A 21,561-nucleotide genomic window follows, 5' to 3' on the forward strand; every position below is an offset into this window, starting at 1 on the left:
AAGAGAAAGTAAGCTACTAAAAAGTGACTTAAAGCTCAACAAGAGTTTGGACATTCTTCTTTCAAGTCTAACTCACTCCTCTTGAATTTTTTAGGACTTGGACCCTTGGCATGATATCATTAGGATTGTTATGATGATCCAACCACTCAAAGGTTGTTTTGGTGATACAAGTTTCTTGGCTTACCCTGAAGTTTAATACTAAAATATTTGATCCTCCTTTCAAGAAAATGAAAGCGCATTTAAAGCCCTTGATACTTAATATCTTAATTGTTGAAGAAAAAGGTACACACTAGAATGGAGTTGAATAATGTATATCAAAAACTTGTGCTTTTTGTAGTGAGGCAGTAAAAAATACAAATAGATGAAGTACTGGAGAGTAATCAAACAAAGTTATGAAGCAGACGAAATAGCACAAGTATTTTTATATTGGTTCGTCTTCAATCCAGAGACTACATCTAGCTTTCAATCTAACCAGATTAAGTTTCACTATTTTATCTAAGATATAAGTATTTTTTACAAGCCACTTCTGGCTAAACAACAAGTATTCTTTACAAGCCACTTCTCGCTAAACAACAAGTATTCTTTATAAGTCACTTCTGGCTAAAACCCAAGTATTCTTTCAACAAGTCTCTCAAAGCTTAAACCCAAGTATTTTTTTACCACAAGTCTCTTTAGGCTCAATAATTAAGTATTCTTATGCACAAGTTTCTCCAAGTTCAACCCTTACAAATAAGTTCGATAAGAGTTAAAAATATAGCTTTGTCTCTTTTAGACATGATGCTATAAAAAAATACAACACAAAAAGACTACAAAGGTCTAGATACAGAATTTAAAAATTTTATTTTCTTTGTAGTGCTTCAGCTTGATATTTTAATGACTTTTTTCAGGATGAATTGTTCAAAAAATATTGATCTATTTTTCAATAACATTTTTTCTTTGTATATGTATATACAACATATGTTCTTCACTTCTCGCTATTTCAATGCTTGATCTTTATATAATAGCTTTTGGGAAGATTACCAAATGTTCAAATTTCTTTATCAGTTGCTTCGTTTTTGTCTTCCTACTTGATCGTAAAAAGTATTGTTAATGCATTTAATGTGAGCATTAATGCTTATCAGGATGCGTGTACTTCTTATCTGATCCAAGCATCTACTTATCATCATTTTCTTTTACTTTTGAGTGCATCAAAGAGTGTCAACACAAAGTAGTTGGGGCTAGTGCAGAGAAATCCTTTTTAGTCTCTTTTTCGTGATATCTAGGATTGTGCTTTTGGCTTCTCACAAAAATTTTGTCTTTTTCCACATTAATGCTTTTTAAAAACTTTCGAAGTTCCTTTTTGTTTGATCTATTAAGAAATAATACATTAAAGAAAATGCAATGTCAATCTTATTCATTTAATGTAAGTTAGACGAACTGTATGCTTCATCTAATTTCTTTCATCTTATAGATGATATGTATTATTTTCACATTTCATCTGATTTTATTATATTTTTGAGTAATGCTGACTTTTCTGACTTTTTTACTGAAATAATACTTTTTTAAAAAAATTACCCAAATAGCAATTGTGCAAATTTATTTACACCACTAGTATTGTTTACTGTTCACGTTTAGAACGAGTCATTCTGATATCAGAACGGGTCGTTCCAGATGTAAAAATAACACATGACAAATGAATCAGAATTGGTCGTTCTGAATTCAGAACGACACGTTTCAAATTCAAATTTAACACATGAAAAGTGGAACCAGAACGGGCCGTTCTGAATCCGAAACGGACCGTTCTGGCCACTTCTAATGGGCCGACATATGGAACAATAGACGTGAGCACACATTGATGGGTCATCCAATGCAAGACCCATTGTTTCAAACACGAGAATACATGGAATGGTACATGGTCAATTCTATCTATTTCCTATCTGTGCCACGACTACTACAAGATCCAAGGACCTATCAACAACGAAGGACTTCTATAACATTTGAAACTGGCACAACTTCCATGCGATCGTATGAAGAGACTCATCAGCATGTATCAAATCTTCCACACAACATCACTCCACAAGAAAACATAATTGACAAAAGGCATTCGTTTGCAACAACTTCAGAGGATTTTTTTACAAATTTATTTGGAGGAGAGAAAATAGAGAAAAGTATTTTTCTATATTGATACTTAATAGAACGTATTACAAGAGATGAATAAAGTGCCTTATATAGACACAATTACAACTGTTAAAAATAAGGAAAACTAATAATTAATACAACTGTACAAATTTTATGACTTTTTATTATTTCCCTTTACAATGCAATCTCTTTACCAACCAAAATTCGCTAATGAACCTGGTAGTTCTTCAGCAGCATTTCAACAACCAGTGCTTGATGATGAACCAAATCCTTTTGAGCAACAACCTCCATGGCGTAATTTAGGTCGTAACAAACGTTGTCCTCGTTGTGGAACTGGACACCATTACGGAGATTAAAAAACTTATATAATTCACTCTATCTTAATGTTATCATTTTTTACTTTTAATGCACTATGTCACTTATAAACTATTATAATTATACATTATTTGGACATGTCTTCCTAGTGTGATGTGCAGGTTATCTAGGCTTGTCATTATTAGCCAATAATCTTCATATCGGAGCTTGCATTGTAGTAGTCGTGACACAGATAGGAAATAGATGGAATTGGCCATGCACCATTGCATGTATTCTCGTGTGTGAAACAATGGACACTGCATTGGATGACCCATCAATGTGTGCTCACGTCTATTATTCCATATGTCGGTTCATTAGAAGTGGCCAGAATGGACCGTTCTGGATTCAGCATGACTCGTTTTGGTCCCACTTTTCATGTGTTAAATTTGAATTCGGAACGGGCCGTTCTGATCCATTTGTCATGTGTTATTTTTATACCAGAAATGGCCCGTTCTAATATCAGAACGACGTTATGAATTTTGAATAGTAAACAGTGCTAGTGGTGTAAATAAATTTGCATAGTTGCTATTTAGGTTAATTTTTTTTTTAAAAAAAAAGTATTATTTCAGTAAAAAAAAGTCGACTTTTGCTTTAAGAAAATTCTTTTGTTTGTCAACATTAAAACTTAACGGATTTATTTTCTTAAAGATAAGATTTTTGATTTAATAGTAATTGAATGTCATAAGGTAAGCAACGTATTAATTAACAATGATGCTACTATTAATACCTTGTCAAGATCCATGTTGAAGAGATTTGGGGTAAGACTGGAAGCTTTAATTCCTAACAACATAATGGTGTCTAATTTTTGCAAAAAATCTTCAATCTCTAACAATATGATTGTTTTGGAAGTTTGAGTTGGTAGCAAAACATGGCTTACAAACTTCAATCTTCAATCTTCATAATGGTATTTTCACATACAAACTTTAATGTCTTATTGGGTGAAGAATTGATCCATAATATAAAAGTTGTCTCCTCTACTGTACATTATAAGTTTCTTTTTTGCAACAATGAAGGACATTTGGAGGTTGTCAATGTAGATCAAAGTCCTTATACAACTTATGTTACATTTACAAAGCAACAAATGGCTATTTTTGCAATCTACTCCTTTCAATTGTGACGATGCCTATGAAATACACAAGAAAGATGGTCCTTCAAAATTCTTTTGTTAGGATCTTAAGAGAGTGTTTTGGTTGATAAAAAAGGCCAAGAATGAATCAATTGTTAATGAATAAGAATGAAAGAAAATGTTTATTTAAGCTTTATGGCTCAAATTTTAGATTGTTGTTAAGAATAAAATGTATCAAGCAAAGAAAAAGACAACTCTTGAAGCTAACAAAATGAAAGAAAAAGAAACGGCTATACAAGTCAAGAGAATGAAAGAAGAAGAAGAAGAAGAAACGACTTTAAAGGCTAGAAAGAAAAGTATTGGAAGATAAAAGGCTTTTGTTTCCAAAGAAAAAGAGAATATTGAAAAAATGGAAATGAAAATGATGCTTTAAGTCCTAAATTCTCAAGATGGAAAACCATAAGATGAGGATGATTTTGAGTATGAAAAGAGAATAAAAGAAGAGAGATTGGATTATATATATGATGATTCTCCTTTAAGTTTCAAAAGACCATTGTCTCCACCTATCAAAATGATAGAGGCTTAAGATCCTCTTGAAGAGTTGAAGAGATAAATTAAGTTAATAAAAAATTGACATATATTAATAATTTATTGAATTAAAGCTTCATAATCAAGTCATTGAAGTCTTGAACGAATGTAAACATTATTTTGCATGAGATTACAAAGAAATATTACGATTAGATCTATAAAAATGAAAATGCAAAATACCATCTCGCATTAAAAAAGAAAATGTTTTTTTTTCTAAGAAACTATGTTATGTTATCCTTTAATGATGTAATAAATAAAATATAACTATATTTAAATTATTATTTTATTTCACTAATATGAAAGTCTAATCAACAAACTACTCTTGAGAGTAAAAAAATTATTCCTTTAAATGCTAATAATTTTTAGATGTAAAGATATTTGTTAATTGATCAATTATTGTCCAACAAATACAACACATTTTTTTTTATTGACAAATATTTATAAATTAATAAAAAGTCAAGTTACTATATTATAATAAAGAAGAGAATTTTTTTTTGTTTTAACTTTTTAAGAAATTATTTTGTTATCCCTTAATGTTGCAATAAATACAACACAATCACATGTAAATTAATCACTCTTTTATTTCACTAATATAAAAGTCTAATTACCAAAGTATCCTTATAATGAGTGGAAAAATTGTTGCTTTAGTTACTAAATAACTTTTAGATATAAACATATTTCAAATTAGTCAATTAATTTCCAATATATACAACACAAATACCGTGCATTAATAAAAACCAAATATCAAATTACCAACTCATATTAAAGGAGAGAATGACTTTTTAATATTTTAAGAATGTATTATGTTATCCCTTTATTAATGATGCAATCAATACAACATAATATATAAATAATTCTTTTATTCTACTAATATAAAAGTCTAATTACCAAACTACTTTCGGAATGAGAAAATTTGTTTTTCTTTAATGACTAAACAACTTTTAAATATGAAATTATATACACTTTTAATTTCATCTTAATCCTTGTAATTAAATGTCTTAATTGTATCATGTAAAATCTCAAAACAAAAAACAAAAATTAAATGTATTTAACCACCACAAATTTCTTGATTGTCACAAATTTATTGATAAAGTGATAATTTACTATATTTAACAATTATCATAAAATTTATGATGATTTTACTAAACAAATTAAAACACACTTATAATATGAACCAAAAAATAATAAAAAAGTGAACTAATAACAACTAAAAAGTCTAATATCTAAATAAAAGCAACAACATATACAAATAATACAATTTAATACTATTAGTATGACCTTAAACTTTTTGAGAGGATATATAATTAAATTCCTAAATTAAAAAAAAATTGTAGTTGAGTTCTTAACATTTTACAATTTTGTTAATTTGATTATTAGAATTAAGAAAAATGTCACAAATGGTTATTTTACGAAGATTTAAAATTATCGCAAATTATTTATAATTTTTTAAAAGTTTAGAGTCTTCAATAATTTTTTTAATATTTATAAAAATTATTGATTTATTAAACCAAATAATACAAATACAAATACTAAATAGGTAATTAAACCCAAAATATAACCACACACAAAATTAACCCTTTGGAGCAGGTACAAGGTCCGGAACGGCACGCAACTCGGACTCGCCTTGGCAAGCCTAAAAAAAATTAGTATTTATTAGTCAGCAAGGAAATTGGTAAAATGCGGATCATATGGTTGTGCTTCGCCGTCGTCACTAAATTAATTCATATACGGTTCCTTGCCAAAGGAGTTTGGTTTAATTGTTTGTGCGTCTTTCTCATTTGACCATTCCACTTTTCCTTCGCTGCCGCAAAGTCTTAACTTGCGACGATGCTATTTTCTCGGGTTTCAAAAAATCTCAGAGGCGGCTTCCACTCATGTCGGTGGTTTCTCTCCACTGGAGACCACAACCACCGCTTTCTTTTCCCGCACAAGTTCCATTCACGTGGAGACTCTACCCGACAGGTGCTCCCTCTTCCCCTTTCAGCTTTTGCTCTCTGTCGTTTTACTCAATACGATGTCTGGGATCCTCGTTTGTTGTAGTAGTAGTCCGATTTAAGGTCTCAAACTTTGTTGCTTTTGCTTTCGCCCCTTTTCTGTCAATTGGAACGGTTTCAGCAATGTGGCGTGCGGGATCGCTGCTTTCGGAATTCTATTGATAATGATAAGCATGATCGAAGTGCCTGCCAGATGTTTGGAGTTATAACGGCTCGTGTTTGGTTCTGAGTTTTAATAACGCTGTCTGGTCTTGGTTGCGAATTAGAAGGGAAGCACTAATAGTTCGGTGGTTGTTGTTGCTGCTGCAATGTTTTAACATTTGGGTTGTGGTGAATTGTGAATGGTGCAGCCCGTGGAAGCTGTTTTGTGGTCATTGAGCTGCCATGCTTGTGCTGAAAGTGTGTATTTTAGTGATTAACGGTTTTGTTTGTGTCAAATAGTGTAATTTATAAGTGATGAAGATTTATGCCTGGTAGATGGTTTCTTTGAGGAGTTTTTCTTTGGTAGATTTTGAGGAACTAGAGATCTCTATTGTATTTTTGGTTTAGGGTCTGATTGGTTAACGACCAAATTACATTTTGATCTATTTCCAAGAGACTATTTGGTTAAGGAGATGTTTTCTCCATTGGCTGAATGTATGTTGGCGTTACTATCCAATCAGGCATTTAATTGTGGCTGTGTTTTTCTTTGGTTCATTTTCTTATCAATTTTTCTAAAGAAATTTATATCCTACTTCTGTCCTTCAGTTATGTACTCTTCTCTCATTCTCATTACATCATCTTCTGCTTTCTTCTATCATTCTCATAACATCATCTTTTATCTGAAGAAAAATGTTTTGCAACACTGAATTTTACTTGTACACGGTTCTTGTGCGATGCAGGTTATGAGAAGTTTAATTTTTTCAAAGAGCCTGCCAGCGTTGCATAGTAGTAGATATCTAGTCCATCATCAAAGCAGCTCCATAGTTGAGGTTAATTTCTGTGTTCTTTCTTGGTTACACCTCGTTATTCTGTTCACTGGTCAGAATCCCTGTTTCCCATTCGTTGTTTCTGCTTCTATACTTTTAAATTATATCATTTTTACATGGCTTAGTTGCATTTTTAGTCCTTTAGGCACTGTGATTGAGCAATTTTGGTCCCTTGGTTTCCAATTGTGCCAATTAAGTCCCTTAAGTTTTCTCTTTTTTATAATCAGTTCCCTCCATCCTAATTCCATCCAATATTTAATGAATTAGCTGACGTGACGAACTGACATGACAATGAGTAAAAAATAAAAATAGTGTACCAGCTAAAAAACACAGATTATTTGAACTACAATGACCTAAAAAATAAACATGGGGTTTTCAACCTTTAATCAAAGTTGCAACTGCTAGTGCTGCGAAATCACTCAATTTACAGTGCTATGATAGCCAGCATATGAAAATGCAATGCAATCTCAAATCAGTTGCAACCTAGGCTGCTATGCGATAGCAGCACTATAGCACGTGATTAACAACAATGATTATAAGAAATATTAATTTCATTATTTATTCATTGAGTTATTCCTAAACTGTTCTCAGGTTGTTTTTTTACTAGTACTGATAGATTTGGGTCTGTTTGTTTCCACTTTTAAAAACTATTTTCTGTTTTTAAAATAAAAAATAAAAAAATAAAGAAAAAACCTGTTTGATAATAGTAGTTTCTGTTAACTGTCTTGAACACTAATTTCTATGGTTTATTTTTTAAAATAAAAAAGAACAATTTTAAGTTGTTTTGGTTTTCTATTACTCATTTTTCTGCACACTTTCGTATCTTCCTCTACTCCTACTCTCTAAAAATTAGTTTTTTGAAAACTGTTTTATAAATATTTTTTAAAAACTAAAAAGCAAAAACACAATCAAGTACACCCTTTATAAAATAAAAGATTTCATTGAAGACTCTTATATGTGTTTTTCAATTATTTGTCCATACCCAGTTCTCCATTATGACGTTGTACTGTTCTCAGGATGAACATGATCCATTCTCACTGGTTGCTGATGAACTATCACTTCTTGGTAACAAGCTGAGAGCAATGGTTGTTGCTGAGGTATCAGATTGTTCTTCATTTACTTTTTAATAATCAACAGCTCAGTCCTGAGTCATTTGCTGCTTAGAAATCTGGTCTAATTGACAGTGAGAATTGGGTATTATGTAACAGGTTCCTAAGCTTGCCTCAGCTGCTGAATACTTCTTCAAAATGGGGGTGGAAGGAAAAAGATTTCGCCCAACAGTAAGCATATTCTCAATGTCTTGTCATGTTCTTGTATGCTTTTGCAGCAATGTTTTATGCTTCTGCAGCAATGCTTTTCTTTGGATTGATAATTGAACATCAATTATCGTTGTAGGAGGAACTAAACTACCAAAAACTTATCCTTGGAAAGTTGTGAATATATTGATCATCATCACTTACCTTTCATGTTGCCTTTTAAAAGTAATACTAGGAAGCTAACACATCTATTCATACTAACTCATTTCCTCTGTTCTATCACAAGCTCTGGTTTATCCAATTCTGTTAAATATGATCATTGACAGCTGATACATGCTTTAAGGGTGTTTTTGGGTAAATAGCTTAATTAAGTGCTAATTGAACAAGTGCTTTTCATATAAGAGCTTATGTACAAGTTGTTTTTATAATCTAAGAGGAAATAGGATTAGACTGTTGTCATTTAAGTTGCAAGTTGTTTTCTAAAGTTACCTTAGAAAGTTTACTGAAATAAGCTAACACATCTTATGGACATATCATAAGCTATTCTCCTAAGTTCTCCCAAACACTTGCACAATTGCTTATCAAGGTTATCGATGGCGGATAACGGTCTATGGCGGTGAGGCCAGAAATCTTTTATAACTCTATGGCGGATGCCATGGCGGCCTATGGCGGACGTCATGGCGGACAAAAAAATAAAAATAAAAAATATTTATATATATATTATATACAAAAACAAAACAGCAAAACAATAAATAACAAGCAACAAAACTAAATTAAAACCAACATAATATCAACTTAAATACTTAAATATCATAACAACAATACCATAATTCATTGTCTCATAACATAATTGATTAAAACACAACAAAAAACATAGAAAAACAAGAGACTCAATTTAGAATTTAGAATAAAATAGAAATTTAAATTGACCCAATTGGTAGAAGAATTAGGATTAAAAAATTGTTGCTGCAGATGCAACAATGAATTCATTAACAAAAGACTCAAAGGAGTAGGAAAAATTAAAAAGAGGATTAAAATTTAAAACTGAAAAAAAAGAAGGTTTTAAACTGAAAAAATAAAAAGAGGAGGAGGATTAAAACTGAAAAAATAAAAGTAGGAACATTAAAACTGGAAAGAAAAAAGTAGGATTAAAACTGGAAAAAAAAAACTAGTTTCGCCGGAGTTGCTCGCCGGAGTACTGGGCCACCACAGTTCAGGTCGCCGGCCAGAAAGGGGACGAAGGGGTGGTGAACGGAGGTGATTAGGGGCAGTTTTGACTTCCGTAAGTGCTGTTCGCACTTCGTGGTTGCTGGTTGGAGTGTTGGACTGCCGCAGTTGCCGCGTTTCAGGTGGCCGGAATACTGCGTAAGTGCCGTAAGTGTCGCGTTTCAGGGAACGAAGGTCACCGGAGATGCTTAGGGCATGAGCTCCTCGAGGTGCAAAGAGTCGCGACTGTGAGGGAGAAGAGAGATGAGACGCGGAGACAAGCACTAACCTAGGGCTCACTCCATTTGGGCCTGTTTCAAAGCCCAAAAATAGGTTTTTTTAAAAAAAAAAAACCGTCATGACCGCCATGCCCGTTATAAACCTTCACGGCGCCATGACCATGGCGGCCGCCATATCGGAAATGGCGGAAACCGCCATAAAGCTTCATATAACGGATGGCGAATGGCAGTTTCAGCTCAAACCGTTCCGTTTTTCCGTTATAACCCCGTTATAACCAATTTTTGACAACCTTGTTGCTTATGTCATAAAATAAGTCTAAATGTGCTGTAAATAAACTCTTCTGAATTCACCTTTAGTGGACACCTTGGAAAATACAAGGTTCCCTTAGGCCTTAGTGGATTGGGCTATGTTAGGGACAAGGATTTTTTTATGATACAGCTACTATTCCAGCATACATATTACTTGTTCTGATATTTCTGGGATCAGGAGGCCTTCCTAGCTTCATGTCTTCATTTCATGATGCTCATTTACTCTGATAGTGATAGCTTTACTGTTACTCTGATGAGTGAGTGATCCATGTGATAAAATGTATATTTTATTATTTTATGTCTTTGTTCCCGTGTATTATTCATTGTTAATCTTGTTTCATTCTTTCACATATAGGATTTGGGTTAATGAGCCAATGTTTCTGCAGGTTTTATTGTTAATGTCAACAGCATTAAATCTACCGATACACGAAGGACCTTCTCCTATAGATTTAGGAGGTGCTTTGACAAGTGATGTACGTACAAGACAACAACGCATAGCTGAAATAACAGAGATGATTCATGTAAGTCCTTCAGAAATTTTCATTTATTAAATAATGTTTTGATGATACTGCTGAAAATATTAGCTTAAGAATACATGTAAATTAAATTTTAATGTATGGCCCTCATTTAGGAGATGTTGCAATATTGCTTTACATTTTACTTATTTCTATCTCTGGTGTACCACCTATTCTGCTTGTCAGTTTAATTTTATTTATTCTTTTCAAGTTATGTTGACAATGGCTAACAGATGTGTTGTTTTCTGTTTCGTTTCTGCTATAGGATATTGCCATTGATTGTATTAGTTTCTTTCTATCTTTCTTTTTACTTGTGCAATTGTACTATGACCATCGTTATTCACTGCTAGACTTGCTGCTAATTTATGATGTGATTCTTTGGCTCTTGATTGTATGATGACAAATTCTAAGGGGGGGAAAAATAAGCCTTAATTTACTCAGTTAACTGGTAGTCAGAGTGAAGAAAGGACTTGTACTTGTCATAAATCAGAAGAAAACACAGGATTGTGTTTTGCGGCCTCTGTCTATTTGTGATTATGGTTGCTGCAGTTGTTGAGTGAGTGATCCATATGATAAAAGAAAAATAAAGAATGAATGTATTTGGAATAAAGTTGGAGGGGAAGATTACAGAAACTTGCTTATAGTGGCTTGGCCATGTGAGGAGAAGACCAACAAAAGCTTCAATGAGAAGACCAGCAGAGGGAGACTTCAGGAGAAACTGTTTAAAAAATCTTGCTTGAAATGTATTTACAGAAAATTGGTTTTGATAGAACCTAGAGGTTTTTTTTTTTTTTTTTTTTTTTTTACTTTGATCAATGTAGCTTACCCACCTTGTGGGATAATGCTTGGCTGTTGTTTCTCTAGAAAGGGAATATTCATTTCAGACAGGCAAATAGAGTAAACTTCTTTGCAAATTTTAGCCTTTGTTTACATGTTTCCTTTTTTCTTTGTTTGGCCAAATATTATGTGCCTCCTAGTTTTTTTTTTTCCTTTTATTCATTTTTAAAAATTTCATTTTGATAAGCCCTTGTAGCTGCTGTGCCTGACCTTTAGGATTTTTATAAAATGATTTTATGACACGTTTGTGTTTCCCTGCTTCTGCTGCCTGTGTTAGAATATATGTGTTAAGATAGCCTTTAATGGGTTTTCTGTAATTTTCCTTCCTTTCTGTTAGTTTTCTGTTAGAGTACAGTTTCAACCATGGTTGTCAAACTCGCGAGTCAACTCGTAGACTCGTACGAGTTTACGATTCCAGGGCAGCAAAACGAGTTGACTCGTTAACAGACTCGTTTTTGGGTAGACTCGGGTAGACTCGGGTAGACTCGGTCAGAATCGCGAGTCTGAGCCCGAGTCCACGAGTCTGGTTACGTTTTTTTTTACCCCTAAATGGCCCAAAACGACGTCGTTTTTGCCTAGGGTTAGTTAGTGAGAATACCAATTCCCCTGCATGCGAGCTTCCTCCACCATTCTCACGTTTTTGAGTCTCCCCCTCCGCACAATTGGAACGCGCAGCTTTGCCTCAACGAACGCGCGTCTCCGCCGCTGCGAACGCACGTCTCCGCCGCTGCGAACGCACGTCTCCGCAGCTGCGAACGCACGTCTCTGCCGCTGCGAACGCACGTCTCCGCCGCTACTAACGGTGCCGCAATCGAACGCCGCCGTATACGAACGTGCGTCTGGGAAGGACGCGATTCTGTTTTCTCTCCCTCCGCCGCATCTTCTGCCGCATACGAACGCCTCATTGCAGCTTCCAGCGCCATCGTGAGTGTTACTTCTCAGTTCTCACTCTAACATTTTTGGTTTTTGGTTGTTTATGTATGGTTAAGATTTGTATTATGACATTTTATTGTTGTTATTTGACTTATTTCAGACTTAGAATGTTGAAATAGTGATATCATATTGTGTGTGTTCATGTTTTTTAATATATTTTAATATTAGGTAGACTCTTACGAGTCTACGAGTCGAGTCTACGAGAGCTTCACGTGTTTGTGTAGACTCTCGAGTTTGACAACCTTGGTTTCAACTGAACTATGTACTTTCCCTATTATAAATATAGGGTTTTTTGTATTCCATTCAGATATGAAATAAATCAGATTCAGTAAAATTTCTGTCTCTGGATTTCTCTCTCTCTCTAAGTTAGAAATTTAATATTGTTAGGTTTTCAGAGATGACAGAAAGGATAAGGGCATTATTCGTCCATGAGTTTATTGAATTTTTAGAAAAAATACAAAGGAGACTACTCCTTTCACACTGGAATCTGTCCAGTTGGTAACTATCAACATCAATGAATAATCCCCCTCACCCTAAACAGAGGACTTATTTAAAGAAAGCTGGAACTAACTAATTGTTACCGAAAACCTAACTAATAGGTCAAAGGATAAAATAGGTTTAATTCCTATTTGTACCCCTCTTCCTATAATGTACTTTTAACCTTCTATTTATATCCTGTGGTTCTTGATGTCTAAAAACACCTCCCCCCTCTGAAACCACCTTGTCCTCAAGGTGAAAATCTGGAAACTGAGTCTGAATGGTGGCTGCATCTTCCCATGTCGCATCTTCAGGCGTTTTTCCTTGCCAGCAAATGAGAACTTGAGGTATTCTAGTCTCATTTTGGGTAATCACTCTGCTACCCAGCACTTTACTAGGTTGATAAGGCTCCTGTGGAACTTGTAACACTGTTGGTATATTTGCTTCCACCTTGTGGTTGCCCAAAGCATTCTTAAGTTGAAAGACATGGAATACTGAGTGTATTTGTGCTTCAACTGGTAACCGCAATTGATATGCCATAGCTCCAATCTTTTTGAGGATTTGGTAGGGCCTGTAATATCTAGCTGAGAGCTCGGGGTGCAATTTGGTCGACATGGAGGTTTGTCTATGCGGTCTGACCTTCAAATAGACATAGTCCCCTAGCTAAAACTCCATTGGTTTCCTATGTACATTCGCGTAATAAATCATTTGATCTTGAGCACACTTTAAGTGGAACTCCAGTTGTGTTAGAGCTTTATCTCTATCTTTAAGATTTTGTGCCACAACCTCTACAAGTGTTTCCCCCGGGTTAAACCTTGCCAAGGATGGTGGTGGTCTACCGTAAACTACTTCAAACAGTGTACATTGTGTTGATGCCTGAAAATTGGTATTTCCCAAGGAATAAAATTAGCCCAAACTCTCGATTGTTCAAAGCCAAAACATCGTAGATAAGTCTCAAGCGTCCTATTTAAAACTTTCGTTTGTCCGTCGGTTTCTAGATGGTATGCTGTAGACATTTTCAGTTGGGTGCCCTGAAGTCTGAACAATTCTTGTCAAAAATGGCTCATGAAAGTAGGGTCCCTATCACTAACAATGAAAATAGGGATTCCATGTAGCCTATGATCTCTTTCACAAAAATTTCAAAAATAGTTTTGGTAGAGTACGAGTGTTATATCAACACAAAATGCCCATACTTGCTTAATCGGTCCACCACTACCATGATAGCATTGAATCCTTTAGAACGAGGTAAGCCCACAATGAAATCCATGCTGATTTCTTCCCAGACAACATTAGGAATGGGCAACGGTTGCAGAAGACCAGCCAAGGAAGAGGCTTGGTACTTGCTTCGTTGACACACGTGGCAAGAGGCAACATATTGGGTCACAACTCTCTTGATGCCAATCTGATAAAGAGATTGAGCCACTCGCCTATAGGTTCGATAGATTCCGGAGTGACCTCCCGTAGGTGAAGCGTGAAACTTGTGTAATAATTTGGGAATCCAAGAGGATGTGGCAGATAAGACTAACCTTCCCTCGTGGTGCAGCCTGTCATGTTCTAGGGTATAGTGTGGATATGAGTTGGAGTCATGTAACAAGGCAGTTCTAATTTTTTCTAAATCGGGATCTTTTCGAACTTCCTCCTCAATTTCTGTTATATCTTGCCAAAAAGGTCTAGAAATTGCCTATAATTTCTTGTTCTCATGGATTCTAGATAAAGCATCCGCAACTTTGTTTGAAGCCCCCACTTTGTAAACAATGTCAAATTCATACCCAAGAACTTTGGCTAACCAATTTTGTTGGTTTTGCGTGGTTATTCAATTTCCTCAAAGCTTTAGCAATGATCATCTCTTTGGATTGGCTTGGGTCGCCATGGATGGTTACAAGTCGCCCTTGCTGTACAAAGTTCATTTGTAGGTTCCTCCAATTTACTTTAATCTCCCCTAACGTCATCAACCAGGCCACCCCTAGAATGATATCAACTCCTCCGAGATCAAAGATGAAAACTTCTCCTGTCATGGTGTAATCGCCCATGCTGATTTGCACATTGTTGCAACTACCGTGCATTTGCTTGCGGTTCCCATCCCTTAGCCTCACAAAGGATGTCTATATTTGATCCACTCTGAGGCCAAGTTCTGCAACAAGCCTCTATGATATGAACTTATGGTTGGCACCATTGTCTATTAATAGAAAAATGTCTTGATTGAGCAATTGGCCCTTGAGTTTCATGATTTGTGGGGGTGGTTAGTCCTCCTGCTAAGCAAATGGATAGGTCCAACCAGTTGCAATATGTGTGAACGTTGTTCGCATCTTTGATACTGGGACTTTCTGGGTCAACACTATCTTCATTTGCCAAGATGATGACTCGCAAATTCTTCTCCAGGAAATGGTGCCCTGGGGCAAATACTAGCCCGCAATGAAAGCATTTATTCTCTTCTCTTTGTTTGATATATTCATGGTAAGGTAGGTTCCTAGTTCCACGGTTTCTGGTAGGTTGGGAGGTGTTTCCCCCTTGTCTTGGTCCTGTTGGGACAGAATTGCGCGATTTCCGCTTTGTGGTTTGCGATTGTTACATGTTGTTTCTATTTGGGAGACTATCCCGTTGTTCCCTTGATATCTGATTCCCGAATTGGAATTTCGGCCTTGGGGATTACCATAATTGCGAACCTCTTTCATGGCTTCTTCTATGTTGCACGCGATCTCCATAGTGCGGTTTAACTCTTTCGGGTCATGGGGACGGATAGACTTGGCCTCTGATGTCAAAACGTAATCCCGCCAAGAAGTATCCCAAAACTTGTTCCTCGGAGTTGGGTTTGGCTTGGACAATCAATAACTTGAATTCTTGGACATAATCTGTCCCGCTACCGGTTTGTCTGAGAGTCGCCAACCTTTCATACTCAGTACCTCGACCATTCTCACCATATCTCTTCAGCAAAGTTCTCGAAAAATCTTCTCAAGACGGATGCTTGGCTTGGTTACGCCAATATTGGAACCAATGGCAAGCCTTACCTTCCATATTGATGAAGGCGATGCATAATCTCTTCGATGGCTTAACTTGGTGCACTTTGAAGAATTTCTCTACTTAACCTGGTGCCATCCTCATCATCGCCCTCGTCATCGGTGAGACTCGGTTTTGTTGTACTGGATTGCCCATTGTCGTCGTGGTTTGGTTTCTTGGTGAGACATTCCACGATGAGGCCATGGATTTGGTTTAAATTAGGCATGTTTTCTTTGATGTAGGCGACATCTTTCTACATATCTGCCAATTTGCTTCCCTGATCCCTGATCGTATTTTCTGTTGATTGCATACGTGTGTCCATCGTGAAGGGGGACAGTGGCAGGTTGGACCAATTGTTAGGTTTTCAGAGATGACATAAAGGAATAGGGCATTATTCGTCCTTGAGTTTATTGAATTTTTAGAAAAAAAAATGACTACACAAAGGAGACTACTCCTTTCACACTGGAATCTGTCCAGTTGGTAACTATCAACATCAATGAATAATCCCCCTCACCCTAAACGGAGGACTTATTTAAAGAAAGCCGGAACTAACTAATTGTTACCGAAAACCTAACTAATAGTTCAAGGGATAAAATAGGTTTAATTCCTATTTGTACCCCTCTTCATATAATACATTTTTAACCTTCTATTTATATCCTGTAGTTCCTAATATCTAACAAATATGGTATACAAAGCTTAGTGATCCATCACCATGGCTCGCACTGGAACCAATTTCTACCCACCTTCCCTCTCTTAATGCCTCTTCCTCTTAGGCGATAATCACCTTCTCCCTCACAATCTCAGAGAATCTAACGAGAACAATTTTTTCTTACAAAAGCAACAGATCGACCTAGTTATCAAAGGCCACCAACTGCGTTGATTTTTGATGAATCCAAATATTCCTATGTATCTTTGATAGGAACAAGATCCCTTACTCCTTTCTAGGATCTAGTTATCAATTACAACAATAATGTGAGTAATGTTGTCACTCATCTCTCAATCTATTGGGAAAAATAATTGCACAAATGAAGAGATTAAACATCAAAGCCAATATCACAAATAGTTCGCAATTGTATTATGTGAACCCTAACTATCAACAAGGGAGAAATGGTAGAGGTAGAGGACGTGGCCCCAACCTCAGTCGTGGTGGCCGTGGCTCCTCTCAATGTCAAGTGTGCTATAAGTTTGGACACAATGCCTCTATTTGCTATCATTGCTATAAACCAGGCTATGTTCCGTTCAACTAGGCCTATCACTCCAGCCCTCCTTCAAACAACTTTCAGCACTATGGGAACAGTTTTTGGTAATAATCAATGGTTCATGAACAACAATAGTTCTAATCAGAATTTTGGAAACAGTTTTGGTGCAAATCAAAACAACTCTGCTGGGTTTGTCAATACTTGTCAAACTACTCCCAAAGCCTTCATCTCCAACACTAATACTAATTTCTCCTCGCGTTGGCATCTGGATTCAAGAGCGTCACACTGTTTGACTCTTAATCAGTTCAACATTCAGCAGCCCACTCACTATGAAGGACCAGATCAATTACTGGTTGGCAATGGACAAGGGCAAGGCTCTGTATTTCTTCTTCAGGTTCAACTTGGTTCCCTTCTAGTTAGGCATGGCAACGGGGTGGGGCGGGGGCGGGTTTTACGTTCCCCACCCCCGATACACGTTGGGGGTAAAATCTAGGTCTCCATCCTCGCCCCCGGTGGGGTTCAGGTTTCCCCGCCCCGCCCCTATCCCTGCTCCTATTTTTTTTTCCTTCTTTTTTTCTTTTAAATAAATATGAACAATTTTTAAAAAATAAAAGAAAAAAATATATATAAATTTTTACATATAAATATTTCTAATTTTGGTTTATATATATATAAAAATAATTTTTTAATTATATTATTAAGCGGGGCGGAGGCGGGGGGCGGGTATGGGGGCGGGGGCGGGGGCGGGGTGGGTATTAACATCCCCGTCCCCGCCTCCGCCCCCGATTTTATCAATCGGGGAAGACCCGAACCCGATAAACACGGGTTTTCCCCGTCCAAATCGGGCGGGGGCGGGCGGGGGTGGGTTAGATTGTCATGCCTACTTCTAGTACTAATCCCAAAGTTCAGCTTGTCTTTCATAATCTGTTACATGTCCCAAATATCACTAAAATCCTGGTTAGTGTAAGTCAATTTACTAAAGATAACAATGTCCTTTCGAATTTCATCCTAAAATTTGTCTTGTGAAATGTCAGGACACCAATGAAGTTCTTCTCCAAGCTGAACTTGGGTCAAGATGGGCTTTATAAGTTCTCCAATCTACATATACTTACTGTACAAAGTAAACAGTATCAATTTCTTGTTGTACTATTAATTTTGTTAGTTCTTGGCACTGCAGATTCGGGCACCCTAATAAGGATACTTTTCACTTTGTATTAGAGAATTATAAATGTTTTACATTTCAATAAAAAATGAGTTAGACTTTTCTTCTTCTTTCTGTCTTGGTAAATCTCATCATTTACCTTCACATGAATCATTAACTCACTATTCTGCCCCTCTTGAATTGATATATAATGATTTATGGGGTCCCTCTCCCTTTACAACCTTTGGAGGTTATAACTATTATGTCACCTTTGTAGAGGCATATTCCAAATACAACGATTGTTTTTCTTGAAAACTAAGTCTGAAGCACTCAAAACCTTTTTACAGTTTAAAAACATAGCTGAATTGCAATTTAACTGTAAAATCAAAGCTCTTCTGACAGGTTGGGAAGAATTTAGACCTTTCTCAAATATTCTCCAACAGTAAAATTCCTCTTGAACTAGTTTTTGGGGTCAAGGTCAAGTCTGTTCTCAATGCTAAGACAGTAATAGAGCCTATCTCGATTCTTATTGTGGGTTACCTACAAATGTCCAATCTTGAAAACTTCATGTTCCAAATTTTTAGTTTTAGACATGAGTTGTGTATAAATATCCCAATTGAGTGGATATATAATCAAAGTGCCTCTATATTTTTTTTAATTATCACTATTACAAAATAATGTTGGCACAGGTGGCAAGCCTTCTTCACGATGATGTATTGGATGATGCGGATACCAGACGTGGTATTGGTTCATTGAATTTTGTAATGGGAAACAAGGTATGTATATGAAGTTTTGTTCTGCTTGCCTGCATATTTTTTGCCATTTGTCAATTATTGTTTGGTTATATTCTCTACATAGATACTGTCACAGTGGTGGGTGTAGCTTACTTTTTTTTTTTTTTTTTTTTTTTATGCAGTTGGCAGTATTGGCAGGTGATTTTCTGCTTTCCCGGGCTTGTGTTGCTCTGGCCTCTTTGAAAAATACCGAGGTAAGGTATATGAATAATAATAATATGCTGTGTATACATTTAAAAATGTATGATGTATCTAGTTTCCTTGATGGTGCACATAATTATGTTCCTGTCATCTGCCTAAGGACTGCATCTATGTAGGTTGTATCTTTATTGGCAAAAGTTGTAGAGCATCTTGTAACTGGTGAGACCATGCAAATGACTACAACATCTGATCAACGGTGTAGGTATGCTGGAATTCGTTTCTGTCTTATATGTTTATGTCTTTTACTTGCTTCGAAGTTAACCTTTGTTTTATACAATTTGTTTCCTATCAATAATTAATGTTTTCTTTATAAAATTTCATTGATTTTGCTTTGCAAAAACATATAATTATAGACCAGTTTTAATTATTAAGAATGCGGACATATAAGACACCTATCTTTGGTTAGATTGATTTCTGACAATTTTGTTTATATTTTCAGCATGGAATATTATATGCAAAAGACATACTACAAGACTGCATCTTTAATATCAAATAGTTGCAAGGCAATAGCCATCCTTGCAGGGCAAACAGCAGAAGTTGCAATGCTTGCTTTTGAGTATGGAAAAAATCTGGTTTGTATATTCAATTATTCATAGATTTACACTTTAAAGTACGATGTTTTCTGCTGTAAATATTGTGTTTAATGATTAATAGTTGAATGCTTTGCATAAAGAGAATTAATGGAGCTAAGTGTTGCAGATGTGTCCACCTTTTCATCTGGCAACATTTAGTTGCTGTCTATCTTCTTGTGGATACATGTTATATATGTTTCTGTTTATGAATTTTCGTGAAATTTATTTCCCTCTCCACTGTTTTGCAGGGTTTGGCATTTCAATTGATAGATGATGTGCTTGATTTCACCGGCACATCAGCTTCCCTTGGAAAGGGTTCTTTAACAGACATTCGTCATGTAATTTCATAATTTATTCTTATTTTAAATTTCATCCACACTTGATTTTGATTTTCAGTAACGATTTAAAATATATTTATGAAAGCCTATGAAACATGAATTGTTGACGGTGAAATTTAAAAAAAAAAAAATGATAATCTCTGTGTAGAACCATAATCCCCCAACTTTTTTATTTACTTTAGGTTTGTTCACGTTTATATGATACAGATATGCTTCTTGATGGACATTATCTATGGCTAAGTTTGAACGAAATAACAATCTTGTAATTTATAATTTTGTAATTCAGTAATAAAAAAACATGTATAACCTGCAATGAAGTTAAATTCTATTACAAATAAGAATATTCCAAAAAAAAAAACATCCTGCCAAATGAGAGGAAAAAAAATAATAATGAAAGTCCAGTATAGTACTGCCAGTTCCATGACTTGAAACGTTTCATTTAATATCTGTAAATAATTGTTTTATTTATTTTGCTTCTTTCTTGGCCCTGTTTTTAAAGCATTTATAAATATATTTTTATTTTGATATTAAATTTCTATGCTAACCACGCTTTTTGTGTGTTCTTGCCATTTAAAAGAAAAACTTTTATAATTAATATTATATGGTTTCTTTGCCTTTTATTCTTCATGAGATCTGTTGTATTTTGTTTATACTATCCTGTGACTTGGTGTTGATCCAAAACATTATTGCAGGGAATTGTTACAGCTCCAATTTTGTTTGCGATGGAGGAGTTCCCTCAATTGCGTGCAGTTGTTGATGAGGGATTTGAAGACCCTGCGAATGTTGATCTTGTAAGTTAATCTAAACAAAATCAATAACTACTTTAGTTGTCTCATTTTGTCTCTCGTTAATGGAAATAGGAACCACACATGACATATTCCGTAAAGAAGGGACCAAAAAGAGATGATTTATGTTAGGGACTAAAAGCAAACATTGTCCTAGGCCTTTTGAGAAATCATTTTCTGTTATTACGCAGATCTCATATTTTTGTATATGCAATTTTGCATGTGTAGGCTCTGGAGTATCTAGGAAAGAGCCGAGGTATACAGAGGACAAAGGAGCTAGCTGTGGAGCATGCTAACCTTGCTGCAGCAGCAATTGATTCCTTACCGGAGTGTGACGACGAAGAAGTAAGAAAGTCAAGGAAAGCCCTACTAGATCTAACTCACAGAGTCATTACACGAACAAAATGAAAGGAAGGCTCTCCCCTCCCTTTTTTTTTTTTTTTTTTGTGGGTAGCTTAAGGAAAGGTTCTTGGTAAAATCAACCATTAACAACTATTTTTTTGCCATCAATTTTTCTGTAGTTGTTTCCCTAAGCCCGAAATTGTGGGGGAAATAAGCTGTTTTTAGGATTATTGTTATTCCTTTTTTTTAATTATTATTTATTTAGATTAAATCTCTTTCCCTCTGTTTCTGTTCCTTTGTTTCTATAATAATGACTTTTGGTATGTTTACCAACA

General features: G+C 35.3%; 1 protein-coding gene across 2 annotated transcripts; it reads left to right on the forward strand.

The window, feature by feature from the left end:
- The first annotated feature begins 5,787 nt into the window (after window positions 1-5,787).
- On the forward strand, window positions 5,788-21,561 carry GPS1 (geranyl diphosphate synthase 1). Of its 2 annotated transcripts, XM_083075317.1 has the most exons (13): window positions 5,788-6,088; window positions 7,002-7,091; window positions 8,105-8,185; window positions 8,297-8,368; window positions 10,485-10,619; window positions 12,126-12,374; window positions 18,884-18,970; window positions 19,111-19,182; window positions 19,306-19,391; window positions 19,629-19,761; window positions 20,010-20,099; window positions 20,792-20,890; window positions 21,113-21,561. In XM_083075317.1, the coding sequence occupies exons 1-13, from the start codon at window positions 5,954-5,956 to the stop codon at window positions 21,290-21,292; spliced, it is 1,509 nt and encodes a 502-aa protein (XP_082931443.1). In that variant the 5' UTR covers window positions 5,788-5,953; the 3' UTR covers window positions 21,293-21,561. The 2 variants fall into 2 exon arrangements, with proteins under 2 accessions (XP_082931443.1, XP_020206027.2); XM_020350438.3 differs by lacking the exon at window positions 12,126-12,374 and having other exon boundaries at window positions 5,792-6,088.

The sequence above is a fragment of the Cajanus cajan genome, chromosome 5 (genome assembly GCF_000230855.2).
Source record: "Cajanus cajan strain Asha chromosome 5, NIPB_CcT2T_4, whole genome shotgun sequence".
Classification (NCBI taxonomy): Eukaryota; Viridiplantae; Streptophyta; class Magnoliopsida; order Fabales; family Fabaceae; genus Cajanus; species Cajanus cajan.

Coding starts and splice junctions, on each gene's coding strand:
- GPS1 (XM_083075317.1), top strand. CDS start 5,954: ATGCTATTTTCTCGGGTTTCAAAAAATCTCAGAGGCGGCTTCCACTCA. Junction 19,392..19,628: donor ACATCTGATCAACGGTGTAG/GTATGCTGGAAT, acceptor TTATATTTTCAG/CATGGAATATTATATGCAAA. Junction 20,891..21,112: donor ACCCTGCGAATGTTGATCTT/GTAAGTTAATCT, acceptor TTGCATGTGTAG/GCTCTGGAGTATCTAGGAAA.